At 45.2% G+C, this 13,681-nt stretch overlaps 1 protein-coding gene across 2 annotated transcripts; it reads right to left on the bottom strand.

Moving 5' to 3' along the window:
* Window positions 1-153: 153 nt before the first annotated feature.
* On the bottom strand, window positions 154-12,984 carry septin3 (septin 3). 2 transcript variants are annotated; one of them, XM_076288257.1, is made up of 10 exons: window positions 12,863-12,984; window positions 10,797-11,030; window positions 10,285-10,413; window positions 9,294-9,375; window positions 8,866-9,003; window positions 7,991-8,108; window positions 6,812-6,907; window positions 6,010-6,106; window positions 1,455-1,506; window positions 154-1,237 (listed from the first exon to the last, which is right to left on the bottom strand). In XM_076288257.1, the coding sequence occupies exons 1-10, from the start codon at window positions 12,876-12,878 to the stop codon at window positions 1,105-1,107; spliced, it is 1,095 nt and encodes a 364-aa protein (XP_076144372.1). In that variant the 5' UTR covers window positions 12,879-12,984; the 3' UTR covers window positions 154-1,104. The 2 variants fall into 2 exon arrangements, with proteins under 2 accessions (XP_076144372.1, XP_076144373.1); XM_076288258.1 differs by lacking the exon at window positions 12,863-12,984 and adding an exon at window positions 11,824-12,263.
* Window positions 12,985-13,681: the final 697 nt, after the last annotated feature.

Genomic DNA, 13,681 nt, shown 5'->3' on the forward strand with positions numbered 1-13,681 from the left:
CACAACCAACACACATTCATACACAAACGCACACATTCAAACACGCACACAAAATCATACTGATATGATTACATCAAAATTGAAGTATCATGACCCCCCCCCAACCCCCCCCCCCCCCCCCCAAAAAAAAATGAAAGAAAAAAGAATCGTAACTTCTGACACTAGAAACGAGTTCTGAAGTCAGACTTGAGATCATGTAGTTTCATGACTGGGTAGTTTATCCCAGTCAAAGTGTCCAAAAGTGGTGTACAAATTACTGAGTGTGTATTACAGAGTGTCTTTATCAGTGCAACGTTAAGTGGGATTCATGGCAGGCAGGAGGGCTCTGGCATGCTTTGGATTTGACCTGCAGTGTTGATAATTTCGGAATGATTTGTTTCGTTGTGTGCTGGAGAGTCCATTTGGGCGTCATGGCACTAGGTGGGTTGTAAACTTTGTACTGGACGAGGCTTTATGGAACAAGAGAGGACCTAGTGGTTGATTCTCTTGTTCCCGAGGCAGTACAGCCCCCCATCCACTAGGTGGCACTAGACTAAGACGTGTACTAAGGACCAAAAGGTAAACAAAAAAGGCTTATCCATTCAAGGCAAAAAGAACATGACAATACTATTCATTTTAAGTGTGAAATTAATAAATTCTTAAATTAAAATTTATTCATGAAATTAATTAATAATTTTTTAAAAGCACCTTGTGCTGGGTTCGTCTAATTAAATAATACTGATTAAAAATCACCTTGTCCTTTCTCCTCTCTTTTCTTCCCTGGGTGCTTGAGGACAGGGGAGTTTACTATTGTGAGCTGTGTAAGAGAGTTGAGATAGGACAGTGGTGAGTGTGTGGCCAGAACACACGCTCACTTACACAAGGAAAAGAAAACCAAAGCGTCATCTCGACAGGAAAAACTCGGGCACAACAACGAGCTCCCTTCGAACATGCAATGATCACATGGCACGACACGAAAACTGTTTTAGCTAGCAAAAGAAAAACAAATAATTTTCTCTCTCTCTCTTAGTTTTTATTTCTCTTCCTCTCTCGTTCGCTCTATGTCATTCTCTCCAGTCTTCTTCCTCCCTTTCTCTCTCTTTTGCTCCATCTCTCGCGCACGATTCAGAGGTTGCTTTCCTGCGTGTCCGCTGCCGTAGAGATCGGATGGAGGCCACCGTTGTCGTTGAGGCGTTTGGCGCGGTACGTCTCGTAGTGAATGTTGTGGGTCACCTCTTTCAGATCCTGGAGGTGAGACCTAGTCCAAAAAGAAAGAGTGTAAAGGTCAAAGGTCAAATGGTAAAAGTGTGTAAAGAATTGGTGTTGGCTTGCTAGTGTGGGGAATTTCTAGAGGTCTGTTTAAGGCTGTAACCGAGACCTTTCACTAGTAAACACCAACAATGTTAATAGCCAAAAACACTATGAGGTGCAATGGCTTTACTGTTTCTATCAAAAAGTATGGTTAAGTCACTCACCTGATGATGAAATCTCGGAGTAGGGAGAACTCACAGTGGTTCAGATTTTCAACTGGAGAGAGAGAGAGAGAGAAAGAGAGAGAGAGAGAGAGAGAGAGATAGCAAGTGAGCAATGACATCTGGAGCATCCTATCAAACCATCTCAAACAGTATCCTCAAGACAGACTGCTAAGTAAAGCAACATGTGTCTGAGTTGTACTGTATAGACAAACATGTATGTGACTGAAATATCAATGCATATCAGAGACACTTAAAACAAAATACGCTTTATTCAGCCAAACAGGAGACAGCTTGAGCCTAACAGGGAATCCCCACTGCATCTGAGCGAGCACCTGTTGTGTGGCATTGAATGCTCTCTGTCCACATTGAATCTGTTAAATATGCCCCTCTATTGAGTCGTATTTCTCGTTCAAGAAAAGGGGCGTCCAACAAAAGTTCTGCTCAAAATGTTGCATTGCATCATATTGCGCTGTGTCGCTCAGGTCAGGGCATTCCAACTGAAAACAATGTAATTAAACTGATTTTATCGCCAATGCTTGCTCACATCACATGTAGTTAGGATTTGGTGTGTGTGTGTGTGTGTTTGTGTGTGTGTGTGTGTGTGTGTGTGTGTGTGTGTGTGTGTGTGTGTGTGTGTGTGTGTGTTTGTGTGTGTGCGTCACTCGCAAACCCAACGCGTAACAACGTCGTATTCAGTGTGACGGAAGAGCTGGAGAACTCGCTGCCACCAGTAAAACGGCGAATAACTCACACTGATGGATTCATTGCGTCTGTACTATTTGAGAGTGCTATTGAGGAGCTTCAACGTGAACTAGTCCTTCTGATGTCTATGTCTTTGTGGCAACACATGCAGATAATTAGTGATGTTTGAACACACCAATCCAATCTGATCACTTGCAAATTACAGAGCGGACAGTCTGTCTCAAAAGATGCAAACAAATCCCATTTGCCTGCAGTCTGAAAAAACATAGCAACCATGCCACCAGATGCAGGCCATACTGAGCACAAACACTGGACAGGAAGCTCTGAGCACCGCGGACAGAAGATGGTCAGCGCTGAGGGCATTATTCAAACCGAGGGTGCTGAGCGCTGTGAACGCTGAACTTCATAGGATTTGTGTAGAAAATAACCGCCATCGGTGCAAAAAACGTGATTGGTGGACACAGGCCCTAAGTCGTAAAATGGATTATAATCAAGGACTTCAACTTTGAAAGGAACAGCTTCCACTGACTGGCTGGGTAATCTAGTCAGAATAATTCAGCCAATCACAGAGCAGCGTAGCCAATTATGAAAGCAACTGATCCAGCAAATGATCCCAGAGTCTGTGTGTGTTTGAATGAGAGTCTGTGTGTGTGTGTGTGTGTGTGTCTGAATGAGCGTCTGTGTGTGTGTGGGTGTGTGTGTGTGAACGACAGACACATGAACAGCTACTAGAGCAACAGCACAGGGAATGTCTTTGTAAATGCATTCCACTGACTTGGCTGTTCAATCTTGTAAGAATAATTCAGCATATCACATCGCGTTTTCAGTGGAGGCAATAAGAGAGAGACTGATCCAGCTCAATGTGAGAGTCTGTGTGTGTGTGTGTGTGTGTGTGTGTGTGTGTGTGTGTGTGTGTGTGTCTGCATGAATGGCAGAAGCAGGAGCAGTCATGAAGGGGGCATTGGGGAAGATGTCTCTGGGTCTTCGCTGTGAGATGGGATCTGAAACCAAGTCAAGCGAAAGACCCTTGATGCCAGCCATCCGTAAAAAAAAAACATGCCCAGTCTTCTCCTCCTCAAACACACACACACACACACACACACACAGAGTAGCCTGCTTAATCATACTATGGAGTCATGCTATCAAATACAGTATAGCCTACTTACTTATATCATGCATATATCATACGCACTTAAGTCATGCTATCAAATACAGTATAGCCTACTTACTCATATCATGCATATTCCATACACACCGAAGTCATGCTATTAAAGACCGTATAGACTACAGAGTTAGTACCACGGCCTAATACCATGTCACAGACCCCTCATTACACTGACCCATCTGTCCATCTTCACCATGACAATGGGACTGGACAGAGGGGCCATGAGCTGGATGATTTGATTAGATTTAATTAACCTTGGGGCTCCGTGAGTCACCAACCATGTTGGAAAATATGCTCCGAGTGGCTAGATGTGGTTTTCTCAGTGATGAAGGTGCAGGAGGAGTTCAAGCTCCTTATAAGGCCCTGATCTGGATATGACTTCCTGTCTGTAGTATATTAGTTACTGTACAGGTAGCGCTGTCAGATAACTGACACAGTGTGTTTGTTTTTGGACCCTCTTCAAATGTAATATCACTTCTCTCTCTCTTTCTCTCTCTCTCTCTTTCTGTATTTCTCTCTCTCTCTCACTGTCTGTCCTCTATCAGATTATATATCATCCCTTCCCTCATACAACAACATCACCACACACACACACACACACACACACACACACACACACACACACACACACACACACACACACACACACACACACACACACACACACAGATGTGCCCTCAAGCATCAAGCCCAATGAGGCCCAGTAGCAGTGATCCTCATATGTGTGTTTGCGTCTCAGTCTTTGCCAGGAGCTAGTCAACACACGTCACTCTCTGTTACACTGCCCACATCATGAGGCTCACGTCCAGATACTGGAACAGGATACAAGTCACCCAAACGATATTTACACTTGGTCCACTCTACTCCAAGCACTGGATCTGGACAGAAACAAGGCACATCCTATGTTCTTGTTATTGTAGGGCTGTTCACAATTAGTTTAATAGTTGACAACTAATCTCGACTGGTTTGTACTGTATAGGTGTCACAGAAACAAATCAACATGTTCACTATCACTCAGCAACACGAAAAGCTTAGCTACCGAAATTCTAAATGAGAATTTTTACATGTGATAAAATGTATATTGTTCAATGATGCACAGGGTGAGGCCGTAACTATATTTCAGATAGAAGCTCAGATAGAAGCAAGGCGGGCCCTGTGGCATAGCTATTATGGCAGGCAGTATACAAAAAGTCCACACATCACGCTCACTATCACTTAACAACACATAATCTTAGCTACTATGGGGTAGCATGAAAAACTGATTATTTTGTTTCCCAAAGACTTTAAATGAGAATCTTTGTGTGTGTGCTGATGACATGCAATATATATTATTGTTCAACAATGCACAGGGTTGAGTTCTATTTACAGCTCAGTGGGTAAAGGATGGCAGAGCCTCCGCAGTCCATCTGTGGCGTTGCCATGGTGAGCAGGCTGTATGATAGCCTGGGGTAGTAATGGCTGTAACTCAGTTCAGTTTGCACAGAAACTTACAGTCCAGAGAGGCCCAGTGCAGGGAAAAGCTCAATAGGCTAAAATGTCTGGATCTGCCCATCGGTGAGCTGCTGTCACAAAGCCAGTTTTGTGCAGGAAAACCATACAAGGGGTCTCCTGCCTAGAGGGATTAGTAAGAAATCTGATTGTATTTTTAGTGCAATATTTCTAATTTTATAGCTGATTAGCAATGCCCCTAGGCACACTGAAATCCAGTGCAGGAGCTCCAGTTCATCTCTAAAGAGGGTTCAGTACATTAGAATTCCTCTTCCTCTAAAGAGGGTTCAGTACATTAAAATTCCTCTTCCTCTAAAGAGGGTTCAGTACATTAAAATTCCTCTTCCTCTAAAGAGGGTTCAGTACATTAGAATTCCTCTTCCTCTAAAGAGGGTTCAGTACATTAGAATTCCGCTTCCTCTCTAGAGGGTTCAGTACATTCCACTTCCTCCTTTCAGCCCAGCTCTCTGTTACGTGTTGTGGTTTACAAACTGAACACCTTCAGAATCATTTGATATTTTCCGAAGCATTACAGGATCCTAGTGGAATAGTTCCAGACCACCAGAAAGAATTCATATTTTCAAAAATCATTGTGGACTGAAAGTAGTAGGCTTTATTTCATCATCAACATCTTATCTGTGAGTAGAGGCTGACTAGGAGCACATTGCACACAGACACACACACACACACACACACACACACACACACACACACACACACACACACACACACACAGATCAGCCCTTCTAAACAAGCTTCAGGGCAGATTGATGTGCAAAACCTGCCGTCTCCCTACACTGTTGAACATACACACACACACACACACACACACACACACACACACACACGCACACACACACATTGTCTCCCCCCTGCTCCACATCTTCTCTGTGAGCAGTAGACTGGCTAGAAGCATTTAGACTGTACACATTTGAGACACCTTGAAACAATGGCCACAGCCATCAGGTTGTGAACTCTCCCCATGGCCCCATTGGCTGCATTTACAGCTGGCTTTCCTGCTATCTGCTAGCTATCTTATCTGTTAGCTAACGCTATCTTATCTGTCCAAGATGGATAAGGGCATAAAGTGTAAATGAAGGTTTCTTCAGTGAGTCTCACACACACACACACACACACACACACACACACACACACACACACACACACACACCAAAGGCTTCCAGCGGGTATGGTACACACCTTCTACAATGCCCCATGCTGTCTTCCGTCCCAGGACCCGTTTGCTGTTGACCTGGTACTCCTTATCACTGCCCACCACTGCAAAGGGCATGACCTCCTGCCGGAGAGAGAGAGAAAGAGAGAGAGAGAGAGAAGGAGAGAGAGAGAGAGAGAGAGAGAGAGGGGGAGATGAGCAAAAGAGAGAAAAGAAAAGGAGAGAGAAAAGGAAAGAGAGAGAAAGGCAGAGAGACGAGAGAGGGAGCAAGACTATGACTTTTAAAAATGTTGATTTAAAGAGACACGAGAGAGAGAAATTAATGAGACACATTGTATCGCTGGCCACTACAGGAAAGGGCAGACCTGCCTGCAAGAGAGCCAGAGAGGAAAAATGGACCGAGATAAAGAAGACGGAGAGAGAGAGAGAGAGAGAGAGAGAGAGAGAGAGAGAGAGAGGGAGAGTGTGTGTGTGAGAGATAGAGACAGAGAGAGAGAGAGAGACAGGGAGTCAGGGAGTGTGTGTGTGTGTGTATGTGTGTGTGTGTGAGAGAGAGATAGAGAGAGAGAGAGAGAGAGAGAGAGAGAGAGAGAGAGAGAAAGACAGGAAGAGAGTGTGTATGTGTGTGAGAGAGAGAGAGCGAGAGGGAGAGAGAGAGAGGAAGTTTAATGAGACATACTTTGATGCATGAGGTCACGTCCCTGCGGAGAAGGTTTCATGACCAGGCCATGTGATGGAGGGAGAGAGAAGGAAGAAGAGAAAAGGAGGGAGGGAGAAAGGGAGAGAAGGAAGACCAAAGAGGCTAGCGGCAGCAGAAGCAGCTCTTACCCGGATCTTGTCGTTGTCGCTCTTGTCCTCTATGTCGTCGTCAAACTCCTTCTGAGGGTAAACCTCAATCCCGCACACCTCCAGCTCCTTCCTCACCTGATCGGAGTAGAACATAATCTCATGAGTAATCTATTCAATAATCCATTACCTCTGATCGTGTAAACACTTGTAAATTTAAACTGTTAAATGCTTTTCTCTATTCAGTCAGTGAGTATATAAGTGACATTTGCCCAACAACCCTGTGCTTGCTTCTTCACCTGAGGGAAGAAGAAAATAATCTATTAACTCTGATCATATAAAAATCTTGCGGGTTGAGGGAGCTATGGCTGCATCACATACAGGTCCAAGCGGCCACAGGTACCTGTGGGAACCCTAATCCTGGCCATCTCTGTTTTCCCATTTGCTTTTTGTCCCTCCTCACTACTATTCACTATCTGAATCAAGGCACCCTCTGCCTGGTTTATTTTCAGGCAGCATTTTCTCTATGCCTTCAGAGAGTATAGGTGACATTTGCCCAAAGACCCTGTACTCTGTCCTCATTTGACGGGAGAGGAAAATAATCTATTAGCTCTAATAATCTGCAGACTCTCCGGATTAAATCAAATGTTTTATTCCTCATCTCAACACGCAGCTTTTCCTCGTCATCACTGCTGTTTGTGAGTCACAGTCACCGTCTTCCCAAACACATGACCAGAATAAATCACTGCTTCACTGCGTATGAGCGTGTGGCTTTCATCTTTGTTTGGAAATGCCAAACACTGCCCTTCGGCCAGAAGCTACTGTATGTGGGCCCATTCTGTTTCACTGCCTTCCATTCAGTCAGCTGCCCCACTACTCTAGTCCAAGCACAGAAACAATGATTATGGTGATGGGGCCGTCACTGACACCTGCTACTGCTGGAGATTTGTGTTCATCTAAATCATCCTCACAGCTGAGGAGGATACAACCTCAGGCCTTGTGCTCTCTCTCTCTCTCTCTCTCTCTCTCTCTCTCTCTCTCTCTCTCTCTCTCTCTCTCTCTCTATCTCTTCAAATGAGCTTTATTGGCAGCAGTGTTGCCAGAGTAAACATATTTTAGAACAATGATGCAGATAAAACATCTAAAAAAGGAAAATAAATAATAACAATCCCGCTCCCTTATTTCTGTTCCTCTGCTCTCTGGTGTCTTTCGTCCTCTTACCCTCTGCTTAAACTCAGACTTCTCCTCTGGAGTGAGCGTGTCTGACTTGGCGATGACGGGGATGAGGTTGACCGAGCGACTCAGGTGTTTCATGAACTCAATGTCCAGTGGACGCAGCCTAAGAGAGCGAGGGATGAGAGAGAAAGAGAGAGAGAAAGAGAGAGAGAGAGAGAGAGGGAGAGAGGGATGGAGAGAGAGAGAGAGAAAGGGAGAGAGACAGAGACTGGTGATGAAGGATTACAATCTGAGAGCACAGCTTATTGCAGACATGGTCTAAGCCTGACAGCCTGCTAAGCCAAAATGAATGATTTTTTTTTTTCAATTCAGTCCAAACCCAGAGAGACAGACAGAGAAGTGTGTGTGTGTGTGTGTGTGTGTCTGCTGTGAAAGTGTGTGCCTTCAAGCATGTCAACCATGTGTTAACCTATGAATTTATTCTAATATACTTTGTAAGTGTGTGTGTGTGTATGTGTGTGTGTGTGTGTGTGAGCATGTGTGTGAGTACAAGGGTAATTGTCTCTCCATCCACTTTGCCATCTTAATATTAATTCACAACTTTCCACAAAATTAAAATCTTACAACCTGTAACAAAACCCTCAGTGATGGTCCAACATCTTACACTTCCTGTCTGTATTTGAGCGCCATGACACATCATCTTACACTTCCTGTCTGTATTTGAGCGCCATGACACATCATCAGGATATATTATGGGGCATAATATATGAGCATGATGACTGGGGGCATATATGAGCATTATGACTGGGGGCATCTGAGCATGATGTCTGGGGGCATATGTTTAACCCTGGTCATATTTTTCGGGGGAATAGCAGATTAGAATATACCGCACGCTCAAACTGCAGCGGACTGTGACTCACGAGTGGCCTGTGGGGGCGATGAAGTAGAGGCAGCAGTGGACGCGTGTGTCCGGGATCCGCTTCTTGCGGGCAATGTTCACCTCCTCCTTCAGGTACTTCTCGTACTGCTCGTTGACGAACTTCGAGATGGGCTCCCAGCTATGGAAGGAGGAAAAAAAAGCATAAACATTGACCTATGACTCACGTGAGTCAAACGACTCACCAAGCTAACCAGAAGAGTCGAGAACTGGCTAACGACTCATGGCGTAAAGCTGATCAGAACAAATCTGGTCATTTGGGAGGTTTAAGTGCCTGCTCCACTTAGTTGGCATTTAAGGAGATAATTCCCTTACTTTTAACACCCCCGCAAAATAAATAAATAAAAATGAAAAAGAGCTTAGCGGCTAAGCCCGGCGCTAGTGGAGTTAGCCTCACACTCACACACTCACCAGTTGTCATTATTGATCTGGTCCCCGAAGCCGGGCGTGTCGGTGATGGTTAGCTTCATCTTAACGCCCCCTTCTTCAATCACTGGAACAGACAGAGCACAGACCCACCCACTCAAGTCAACACAAGCTGCCTCACTACACCCTTGACCGGCACACCGTGCACAGGCAGGGCTCACTCAATAGATTACTGTCTTCTGTTTTATGGTTACTTGCGCTATGTGCTCTAAAACACTGTCATATGGTCAGCAACATACCATGTTCAATGTGTATTATTGTGCAGTAATGAGCCTCAACATTACATAACATTTTTGTCCTCTTCATTGTTATATTCCCACAGGCATTCATTACCCATTATCTATCTATCTGTCTATCTATCTTTCTATCCATCTATATACCTACGTATTATCTATCTATCTGTCTATCTATCTATACATCCTTTCATTCATTCGTTTTCACTATGGCCTGTAAATGCCACTGCACATGGTCGAGTATGATGTGCACCAACTGTGTCTTACCCACAGGCACTCCCTTTGCCCCGGGACACCAAACTCCTCCGTGCCATGTCAGTAAGACAACCAATGTGTGCCCACACGGGCAACAGGAGACAAGGCTCCAGATGGGACCCCTGAAGAGAGACCATGACGTGTGTGTGTGTGTGTGTGTGTGTGTGTGTGTGTGTCTGTGTGTGTGTGTGTGTGTGTGTGCGTGCGTGTGTGTGTGTGGCGCACACACCAACACCTATTTTTGTTTTCAGTGTGGCTCATGTTTGTGTTCTGAACGTCTTCCTCATGACTCAAGCTTGCACTGTGCACTGGCCTCCCCTAGATAGCTCACCCAGATAAATAATGACATGATAGATTAAATTCCCTTGTCTTACGCTCTCCCTCTCTCTCTCTCTCTCTCTCTTTCTTTCTTTCTTTTTGTTCTTTTTGTCCTTCTCTCTCTCACAGCCCAGACATACACAGACACACACACACACACTATTTCGTACCATGTGACACGGACTTGATCTCCACCGTCTTGGGGATCTTCTCCTCCCGGCCCCAGTCGCTGTTCTTCCTGCTGACCTGGGACTTGAAGAGCGTGTTCACCAGCGTGGATTTGCCAAGGCCGCTCTGTCCTGGTGGGGCAAATCAGAGAGGAACAGCCAGGGATGGTTACATGGAGAGAGGGAAAGAAAGAGAGAGAGGGAGCAATGTAGTAAGAGAGAGAGAGAGAGAGAGAGAGAGAGAGAGAGAGAGAGAGAGAGAGAGAGACCGTGAACCAGAGACAATAGGAACTCAAGGACATTAAGCTTGCTACAAATAGCAATTGGGCCATGGAGGACTTTTGGGACTTTTAATGACTCCTTCAATTTGATCTGTAATAATGTAAACAATAAACAGCTGAATAAGACCTGAATGAATAAAAGAGAGAGAGAGGAATGAGGGAGAAAAAAGAGTAAGAGTTGACGGGTATTGGAGGGGGGTTGTTTAACAACAAAACCTTTTTGTTCTCCCTCACCTACGACCATGATGTTGAAGTCAAAACCAGTCTTCATGGTCTTCTTCCTCATCTGTTCGATGATGGTGTCAATCCCAATGTACCCAAGGAGCGTGGATCCGCCTGACCCCCGGACACTGGCCCCTGAGAGCGTTGGGGCAGGGTGGGATGGGATCGGGGGTGGGGCCACATGTGGGGGCTTGGCTGGGACCACAGGCTTGGGCCTCACCTCTGGGGGGACAACGTCTGTCATGTCTGATGACACACACACACACACACAAAACATATAGAGTGAAAATGAGGCGGACAGGGGGAATATCAAAGGCGCATGGCGTCATGCTGCATTTCCTGCACAGGCTCAGAGAGAGATACAGCATGGCATACTGTCAAATTGGATAAACTACAAAGAAATACAGGAAATAGTGTATAGCCTGCCACAATGAACCAGGATGTCATCAAGTGACAATGATGTTAACTCCCTATTAAAAACATGCAATGCTATTTCAGCTAACAATTATTCCTGCTAATAACATGTAATTGCACACGATTATTTTGAGGGCGTTTCATGCAGCACTGGTTGTATACTGTGCAAGCTTAGGTCAGACATTCTGATCCGATTCCCGCGGATCATCACACACTTCCCAGCAACCAAAATCTGTCTCAGAATAGAAATATCAACGAGATGCTCATTTCGCAAGTGATGTATGAAAATACATTCTAAAGTTAAACGTCACTTCACGGTTAACAAGCCGGCCAGCATGCAATTAACGTTAACGTTACATTTCTTAGCTACTAGTTAATTCTACACACAGCTTTGATTGATAAAAAACGTGGGGTAACGTTTATCTACAAAGCTACAATGGCGAAAATGTCGACAACAAATAGGGTGTGACTTTTGTTGACAAAATGATAACGTTACAAATTGCATGGCGAAACAATTCACAGATCACCCGTTGACGATGCTTTCGGTCAAGACCTATTGTCCCCATGTACTGCGAGCAAGGTGGGTGATGCCATATGGGTGATGCTAGCTACACAGGAGACTTACCGAATCGTTTGGTTCAATCACCGGCTTCTATTTTGAATACACGCAGATTGCAACCCGCTCCCACGCTTGATGATTTAGGTATTCCGCTATTAGCTAAGAAGAAACGAAATAAAGACCATATCCACAAAAGGCAGGGGGATAGACCGATGTTTGGAAAAGATCATGTGACTCGTCTGGGTACCTCTTCTCTCGTCCTCGTCTCTTTCTGTGCTCCGCGCTCAAACCCCCCCTTTTCCCTTTAGCGTTGCTAAGGAGACGAGAGACTTGGATGCAGCACGCATGCTCAAATGCCCTGGAATCTGCCATGGAAGCGCTGGATTTGAGCAGAGAATGTTTGAATTTGAGGTATGAAGCTCTGAGTAGGGCCGAAAATTCGGAAATGTTGAAAACACAGTAGCCTACCGTTTGTAATATTCTGTAAATGTTTCATTAACACTTCCAAAATGGCTGTGGAATGCGTAGTAACCTACAACGTGTCGTCTTCGTCTAAAATGGCATAATGTAAGAATTATATATTAAGTTGAATAGCATTTGTTGTTCTAAACTAAAGCATTTTTTTTGGGGGGGGGGGGGGCAGCGGGCTACTGTACGCTCTCCCACAAGCTCTTAATTAGATTGAGGTTTAATGTAGCGTAAATAAGAGACTTATTAAGAGATGAGGACAACTGGCTGATTCAGGGGAGGCCCACTCCGAGGGCCTTTAATCAAGCCATGTTATGTAAGATATCCAACCGCCCATACAACCTTTAAATGTCAGTGTAGTTTCAACTGCTAGGTGGCCTAGGCCTGTTCTAGTAAATTGAGGCCAAAATCCATGACTGTAATTTACAAATGACTACTTAACAAAATAGTTAAGTAGTAGCAGATGACAACAAAACTGTTTTTAATAGTCACTGAAACAAACAAATATAGGGCAAAGTTGCATAAATGACAAGACAGCAAGAACCACTAGATTACAAACTGGCCATAAGACTCGCAGTGTTTGAACACAACAGCGTCATGACGACCGTCTCGGCAGGACAATCCATTGGATACTTACATTTTTGGCGTCTCATGTGTTTGTTTGTCGCGTGTGTGGGCACACGCCCTTCAGAGGGTCCAGGAGTCCTCTTTGCTCACCAAAGAGACCCCACACACCAGCCTGCTGCCAGTGCGCACTCTCTTGCTTTATCTCATAAGTAGGCTAAGCATGCCTGCCTTTGGGCTGATAAGGGCAAGTGCTTCTTCATTAAGGTTTTAAAGAAATGTGCCAATCGTTGAGAAAAAAAAAAGAATTTATAACAGGCCCATTGACATTTTCCGCTAAGGGAATACATTTAGGCAACGTAGTCAGACTATCAGACATACAAATGAAAGGCACAGTAAGTTAACCTCTGTGAAGTCTTGAACATCTTTTAAAACCTCTACTCCTCCCTCCAAGCTAAATACACTACATGCCACTCACTCACTCACTCACCCATAGTCACCCACACCCCCGAGTCCAGCACCTTCCCCTCCTGCCACATTCTCATCTCCAGGGAGACAGATGGCTCGGATAGAGGGGGGTCCGGCATGGTCACATCCGTGTCTGGGCCGTCTGAGCCTACCAGCCGAAACGACTGTCTGGCTGACTGGGGCGACCTGTTGCCGGGTCGGGTCAGCAGAACCGGACCCCGCAGGTGCTGGTCCCGGTTCTGTTGGTTGCGTTGTTGGTGTTGTTGCTGTTGCCGGTGTTGGCTGCCGGTGGACAACAGCGGCCACTGAGCCCCCCATTCACTGGCGGAACATTCTGGAGCGCTCGCGGCACGTTCGCTGGTGCCCCGCTGGACAGCTGTCAGCGGACCCGCTCGGGGTGTTGTTGTTCTGTGACGTGGGTGAG

The sequence above is a fragment of the Alosa pseudoharengus genome, unplaced genomic scaffold (assembly GCF_046254945.1).
Source record: "Alosa pseudoharengus isolate Yale_2024_CS ecotype anadromous, Long Island Sound unplaced genomic scaffold, YU_APseudo_1.1 YU_APseudo_1.1_scf_1, whole genome shotgun sequence".
NCBI classification, from domain to species: domain Eukaryota; kingdom Metazoa; phylum Chordata; class Actinopteri; order Clupeiformes; family Clupeidae; genus Alosa; species Alosa pseudoharengus.